Source organism: Athene cunicularia, unplaced genomic scaffold (assembly GCF_003259725.1).
Source record: "Athene cunicularia isolate RWA unplaced genomic scaffold, athCun1 SCF_200, whole genome shotgun sequence".
Lineage (NCBI taxonomy): Eukaryota > Metazoa > Chordata > Aves > Strigiformes > Strigidae > Athene > Athene cunicularia.
In genome coordinates this window covers 2,622-10,227 of record NW_020799268.1, presented here as the reverse complement: position 1 = coordinate 10,227, position 7,606 = coordinate 2,622, and the positions used below count along the sequence as shown (strand labels likewise).

At 54.4% G+C, this 7,606-nt stretch overlaps 1 protein-coding gene across 1 annotated transcript in view; it reads right to left on the bottom strand.

Annotated features, from left to right (window-relative positions):
* Positions 1-1,838: 1,838 nt before the first annotated feature.
* Positions 1,839-7,606, bottom strand: part of SP1 (Sp1 transcription factor) — a gene marked incomplete at its 5' end in the record, with an annotated part of 8,063 nt that continues 2,295 nt past the window's right edge. The window contains one exon of the mRNA XM_026867249.1: positions 1,839-1,999. Within this exon, the coding sequence (XP_026723050.1) occupies positions 1,854-1,999 (146 nt within the window). The remainder of the gene's footprint in view (positions 2,000-7,606) is intronic.

Below are 7,606 nucleotides of genomic sequence, written 5' to 3'. Positions count from 1 at the left end.
TGCTGGTGTCGAAGGAGGATAAACTTCAGACTTAGGCTGGCCCGCAACATCCGTTAGTGGCAGGCTGGGCTCTCTTCCTGCGGCCGGGAGGGTTTCACAACCCGGAGACAGCGAGGGGGGGAATGACGAATAGTTTCTGGCAGCCCGCAGCCTTCCGTGGCCCCACGGCGGTGCTGTTACCAGCAGGTGTCAGTGGTGGCTTGGCAAAGTTCAGCCCAAGCTCAGGAAAGGACAAAAGCTACCAGAAATAAAGCTCTGGCTACTTGGGGCACTGGCCAGCTCTGGGCTGTGATGCTCAACAGCTCCGTGGTGGCGTTGCCAACGATCTGTGTGGCTGGTGGGGGGGTTTATGTGCGTGGCCAGGCCGTGCTCCACATCTGGGCTTCCTCCGGTGTGAGGACCAGCTCCGATTTCACTCCTCGGGGCCACGGTGGCATCAGCAAGAGCTTCGCTTTCCCAGGCTGGATCATGCAAACAGGGAGGCTTGAAATTTGGGCTGTTCTTCCCCCCCCCCCTCCCAAGTTTGGGAGGGGTGTGGATTTCCTGGGAGAGGGCAGCCCGTTCGCCACGGAGACATCCAGAGCATCAAAGCCACGACCAGGAGAGAAGGAGGTTGCAGTCAAGGAAACGCAGCCTGACTCATCCGCTCGTCCCGTCTCTACTTACGTCACGCCCAAAAGATGCTGCAAATAACTCCAAGGACCGACACACTGGGACCAGTTGAGCCTCAGGATGGGGCTCCTGTGTGGTGGCAGCATTAATAACCACAACGGGGGTGGCTGTGGCTGCCTGGACACCGAGGCGGAGAGAAATACTGTGACAGCGACCAGGCTGGGTCTGACTGTTCAATGTCATTGGGCAGGAGGAGGGGAATTATTTGTTCCCCCTAAAGGGGACAATTTTGAGCCCTGCTTGGAAATCTTGGCTGGGCCCTCCCCTACCTCATCAGCAACATTCCTGTGCTCCCTGCAAAGTTTAGCAATTTTAGGACAAAACCTTTTCAGCTGCCACCCCCTAGCTCTTGCAACACACGTTTACAGTCTAAAACCAGCACGGAGGGAACCAGGGAGGGTTGGTTTGGTTGGGTTTTGGTTTTTTTTTTTTTTTTTTAAGCTTTATAAACCAACAACAGCTTGCGTTACAGCGACAGATTAGAGATTTCCCTGTCGCGTATGTGCTGTCCGGGGAGAGCTGCTGTAAAAAGGAAGGAGAAGACACACACACTCTCCCCAAAATACGTTTGGGAGGGGGAGACTCCAGCCCTGATGTCTTGGAATGGCTTCAATCTTCAAACATGCAAAAGCCTACGCAGCATTTTATAGTCTGTTGGCATGTCATATGGAGGGGAAAAAAAAAAAAAAACCCAAATCCTCCTTCTGGTAATCTATGGCTCGCATCTAATTAAGTTATAAATAAATTACGGCAAGAGAAGACAGATCTTGTATGTACACGCTTCATTCTTCACATATCAGGACGCGCCGAAGTCTCCAGAATATTGCAGTTTCAGGAGAAAGCTTGGCGGAGAGAAACCAGCTGGATAATTTATGTTTATTATCTCCGCTAATATAGATTACTTCTAAGACTAAAGCTTTCATGAAGGCTGCCAAGCCCCTGGTCCATGCTCAGGTCATTGAAATCCTGAAAAAAAATGTATTAATAGAGCAAGGAAGGGGGGGTTAATCCTTGGAAAACCCTGGGGAGCAAAGGACTTGCCTGTGGGGACAGACGACAAGAGTTGACCTTGCTTTGCTGTGCCCGGCTCCTGTACCCGCTCTGTCTTTGCTCCATCAGCATGGGGTGGGGGTACCTCCAAGACCCCCCCTCCTAAGAAGAAGGGCAATTGTTTGCCGGCCTCACACAAAAAGGACCAAAGCGCCTGAGTCTTGGCATGCAACTTCTCTCAAGACAAGGTGTTTCTTGTCTTCTAACTGCTCATCGGAGGAAAAACGCTTCGGTTTAGTCGTTTTATTTAGCAAACTAAAACGAGGTGAGAAATGCCCTGTGGATAGGAGAGAGGAGCATTTTTAGATCCACCCCAGCTGACCTCAGGAGAGGGGAAACAGACTCGATGTTCATTTTTACAGAGGATCTGGCAAAAAAAAAATCCCAACGGTTTCTTGTGCAAATTCTGCAACATTGGCAGCTGCAAGTCTGCAGAGGCAGAGGAGGAAGAGGAGGGCGAGTCGTCACCACGCCGAGAGGGGCACGCACGACAAACCGATGTCACCTTCCAGATGCGACGAAAAGAGGCAAGAGGAAGTTTTAAGGTGAAAAGAAAGAAGGAGGAAGTTTTAAGGTGAAAAGAAAGGGCCGCAAAACCCATCAGCACGCAGCCACGGGGCTCCCTCAACCTCTTGGCACATCTCCACTCACAGGGGACGACAGACAGCAGGCATGAGCCGGAAAGAAAAAAAAACAACAACCCACCCCAATCAAACCTTTCTAGCTCACAACTCAAGTTCTCCCCGCTTCCTCCTCCTCCTCTTTTATTTTGGCAGAGTCTGAAAGCCCGAGGTGGCAGCGAGCAGCGCTGCTGCTCTCCCCAAAACACACCGCGCTCTGCTCCAGACAGATCAAAGACAATTAAGCTGCACTTGCTACACAAAGGAACAAAGTCGGTTTTGTAACGCAGTCCCCTCGATTTTTATCTCGTTTGATTTCCTCGCTAATTTGCAAAATGAGTTAATCTGCACTAGGAAGTCATTCATGTAAATTAGCCAAGCTCTTGCTCGGCGTTATGGATGGTGGCGCGGGGAGCGCACGGTGCCCGGCTGCGTACCACGGTGCAGTTTTGAAGTCAGACTGCAGCACATTGTGTTTTAATCTGGAGTTTAATGACTTGAAAAAAACCACACGGCGAGTTGGGCGATATCCTTTAATTGTTGGAGGTTGCTGTGCGTCACAATAAATTACGCTTCCTTTGGAGAAAAAGAAAATACGGATGGAGCTGACGGGTCAAGAGCGAGGTGGGCTGCAAGGACAGACGGAGCCGCATCCCCCCAGCCCCGTGATGTGCTGGAAAGCCACCTTGTCCAGTCCGCAAGATCCCTGACCCCCCCCTCCCCACCCCAGCACTTGCTGAATACCTTGGTCATGACGCAAACTACAGAATCCCAGAATCACCCAGGTTGGAAAAGCCTTTGAGGCTCCTCCAGCCCAACCATGAGCCTCCCCCTGACCCTTCCCAACTCCCCCAGATCCCTCAGCGCTGGCTCAGCCCGAATCTTCAACCCCTCCAGGGATCCCGGGGACTCCCCCCTGCCCTGGGCAGCCCATTCCAACGCCCAACAGCCCCTTCTGCACAGAAATCCTTCCTCAGAGCCAGCCTGACCCTGCCCTGGGCAGCTTGAGGCCATTCCCTCTTGTCCTATCGCTTACTACTTAGTTAAAAAGACTCATCCCCAGTTCACTGCAACCTCCTTTCAGGTAAAAAAAACAACAAAACAACCCTGAAACACAACTCTCCTCTCCCTTTTAATTCCACTCTGGATAGCTGCAAAACCAGTGTGAAACCTCTAGTTCTGGCAAAGCTGTCACTGGGGGGGCCCTGCCAGCGTGAACCCTGGAGCACCTTTACCTCGTAGTACAGGCAGGTCCGACCCAAAAAAAGAAATGGGGTTAGTTAAGAAGAGAAGTCCCTGACAGGAGGAGGAAAATACCCAGCTGAGAGGGGAGGGTGATCCCCGTCAGCACGGAGGGGAGCCCAGCCCCAAAGCACACCCAGGAGACGGGAAAAGCCCTGCAGGCATCTCCCCACACCTGAACCCCCCGTATTCCTCCCAGCCAGCGCAGACAAGGGCGGATGTTTTTTCCGCCTCTAATGACGCCCCTCTGCAGTGAGGGGGGAGCTGGTGCCCGTATCACTCTGAGCATCTAACCCAGACAGGCTGCGCTGGGACGGGGCTGGACAGCAGGAGCCTCCCCACAGCGGGAGACAGTGGCCTGACGCTCTGGAATGGAGCCACACTGAAACTACCCCCAGTCCTGGGGCCCCGGAGCCAGCTCCTGCGAGCGGGCGATAAAGACCATGCGAGGAGGAGGAGGAGGAGGAGGCGGCAGCAGGGCTGAGGCCGGCACAGATAAAAGGAAAGGGAAGATCAGAGCCCGGCGAGACGGTCCGGAGCCAGGCGAGGAAACTCTTCTGTGAGGAGTCACGGGGTGCGCAGCACCCAACCAGTCCAACCAGCGTCGCTGCCAACGCGCTCCCATTCCCAGGCGGGTGAGCCCCGGCCTCAAGGAGGAGGAGGAGGAGGAGGAGGAGGAGGAGGAGGGCTGCCCCACAGAGCCCCAGACCCAACTCTGCACAGGGCACAACCTCACCAGGACGAAGCTGCATGGCAGTAACACAGACTCTATATCGGGATCACTCCCTTTTCCCAAGCAGACCCGGGATCTCTTGGGATTTGTGTAATTTTTTTTTTTTTTTTCAGTAAACCACTCTATTACAGCAAGGAGAGAGGTCAGCCAAGGAAGCTGGGAGGGTATTTAAAGTCCAGCCCAGCTAGAGTTTAGAGAAGGAAATTTCACAATACAATTATTTTCTGACGTGATGTCATGGGCGTAATGAAACAAACAATTACGGCGCGTTAAGGAGAGATCCTGTCAGGGCTTGCTGGCCCGAGATTGATTCCGATTTTCCCCTCCCCTCCGCAGATGATGCCATGTGGATGTCTCATCAAGGCCCTGCTACAAAGCTTCCCTTAAAAACAGAAAATAGGAGACAATCAGGTCTTTGTGTCAGAGCCCCGACGGCTGGGAAGAGCCCTGTAAGAACAAAGTCGCAGTAGAGAGCTGGGGGATGCGTTTGATAAACAGATTTCAAAGGGTTACTTCCCCCACGAAGGCTGTTTTTTTGTTTTTTTTTTTCTTACCAAGGATGTCCTTGCTACCTCCCACTGCTCAATTTGACCCACACGCCTCCGTCCAAACGACAGACAGAGCCCCCAAAGGGAGCCCGTCCTGCCCAAACACCCCTGGGAAGGGGCATGGCTGGGGGCGGCCCCATCTCCCCAGTCCCACCAGTGCTCCGGGCACCCTCCTGGCTCCATCCTCCCCTGGAATAAACCATCCTTTAGCACTCGCTAAAGGCCTCGGATGAGGGGGTTTAGCTCCAGTGTTGACCTCACGGGAAGCCACCGCCGGACGCCTGTTTACCCAGCACATACCTCAGCCAGGCAGGGCTCTTTATCTCCGAGGCATGGAGCTCAAAGCAGCAGGACTCTGCCAGGGACAGGTATGTGGGGCAGAGCCACTTCGCTGCCAAAACTAGACAGACACGGAGCTAAAAAAAGTCCCTCTCCTCCTCCCTAAAGCTCAGTCAAAAGGGGAAGAGAAACCCCAGCCTCGCAAACTTCTGAAAATCGCCCCCACCTCGCTTGCCACAGAGCCTCCCCGTGAAGGGGCCTGGATGTCCTCCCCGCCCCCACAAGCAGGCCAGCACCGGGGTGACGTTGGGGTGACGCCGCTCTCCGGCATGAGGACCCAACCGTGGTGTCCGAGTGTTGCGACACCCATCCTTGCACTAGCACACCCACAGAACAGCACCCAAAAAATCTCTTTTTCCTTCAGCCCACGGGCAGCCCTCCTTGCCCCCTCGCATGGGGAACGGGGGCACCCAAACCCTTGACTGGGTTTTCGGGGCGATGCCAGCTGAGGAAATCCCCTCCGCAGCTCCGTGGCTGCCTGCGCCTGGCAGCAGAGCAGGCTGCAAGGCCTGTTTGCCCACATACCAGCCCATTTTGGTCACAGACCTTCTCATGCCACGGGGCTAATTCACAGCCTGTCTAACGCCAAGGAGGAGGCAGCCTGCAAACCACCTAATTAATACAAACACAAGCTGAGTTCCATTCGCACAGAGCTCCGGGCTCTGCCTCACGCCCAGGAGCAAAAAAATCTGATTTTTAAAGACTTTTTTCAGGTGTCATTTTCTCCTGAAGGATCTTTCCCCTCACCGCTTTGCGAAAAGGAAAGGGAAAAGCAGAAAACTCATCAGCGACTCGCCCCCAGCCCTCCTGAGGGCTGAGAGCCACAGGCCAGAGGAGTCCCCCCGCTGTGCCCACGCACCAGAGCGGGGTTCAGGAGAGGGGACACTGACCTGGGTGTGACACCAGAGCGGCTGTCAGCCCCGAAGGAAGCCGAGCTGAACTCTCCGTAGTAACTCAGCTAAAGCAGATTTGCAGGGAAGGGGTAAGAAAGGTGGTGGGCTGCGAGCTGGGGCGCACGCTCCGCTCCCGAACCCCCACGCCGTGCACCCCCTTCTCCCCACCACACCATAACACATGGAAAGACCCAAAAGGCCGGAAAGACCAGCTGCCAGTCTCTCCTTGAAGCAAACCTGGGGTTTATTTTCCATTTGCTTCCCTGGGAAGCGAAGGAGCTTTTTCTACTACAATAAAACCCTTCTCAACTCTTAGCCTCGAGCAGAAAGCGAGCGCAGAAAGTTCCAGCACACGTGGTGCGTGTTCGCAGAGCCGCCGGGGAGGCTCCTCATGGAAAATGTTCAAAAATTTGGACAACTGGCGCAGTTAAGTTGCCATCAGAGAGCTGGGAGTGGGGGGGAGCTGCGCTCGCAGCCCCCCAACGCAGCAGAGGATGGAGACGATGCACCCAGTGCAGGGTCCCGGGGGGGTGCTCAGCACCCACCAGAGAGGGGCTGTTTGCAGGTGGCAGGGGGGACAAACAGCCCCATCTAGAAAAACCTCCTCTAGTTTGGAGTTAAACCACACAAATTGTGTGAACAGAGTAATGCCAGGAAGCTTGCTGTCCCTGTGGCAGCTGCGATCTCATCCTAGGAGCCTAACTTAGGGTCCCATCGAGCTGGGATCCCCGAAAGCCCTTTGAAACCTGAACCCTGCTCTGTTTTTTTTTTAAACGCTAACGACATCAAAGTGTCGCCTGAACGTCACATCCTCTGAGCTAAGGAAGAGCGAGGCCCTCTCTTGGTGCAGCTGCCAGTGTTGGATGGTGAATTCGTCACCGTGGATCAAGAGCTATTAAAAAAAAAAAAAAAAAAAGGGGGAGGAGGCAGTGGCCACGGCTCCCCAGCGTGAGCATGTTGGATGGGTGGTCTCTGGAACGTTCCTCCCTGCTCCACCTCCGAGGGCAGAGCCAGGCACAAATACAGGAACTAGGAGTCACCCACGCGCTTCTCTGGCGCCTCCAAAACAAGCTCGTCTCGACGCAAACAGCCCTGCCAGGCCGCAGGGCAAGGGGATCCCGGCGCACCCGGGCGGGTGAAGACCAGAGGGACCCTCCACCACCTGCATTTCCACGTATAAAAGAGGGGACTTGCCATCAGCCCCCCTCCCACGCCCTCGCCACCGTGTGCTTTAGCACAAGCGGGTCTCTCCGCTCCGGGAAATCCAAGGATCAGGCTAATCCCGACTGCGGCATGGTCTGTAATAAACCCGCGGAAGCCTGCAAGCCAAGCTGCTGTAGCAACAGCCCAAAATAATGCTGCAAAACAACTCCGGGAGAGCAGCAGCCTCTTCTCGCGAGAAGGAAGCACGAGGAGTCAGATTGAGCAACATTTTTTTGCTGCCTCTCAGCTGTGACTAAATCTAGCAACTGCCTTTTTAGCGAGCCAGAACAAAAAAAAAAAAAAAAA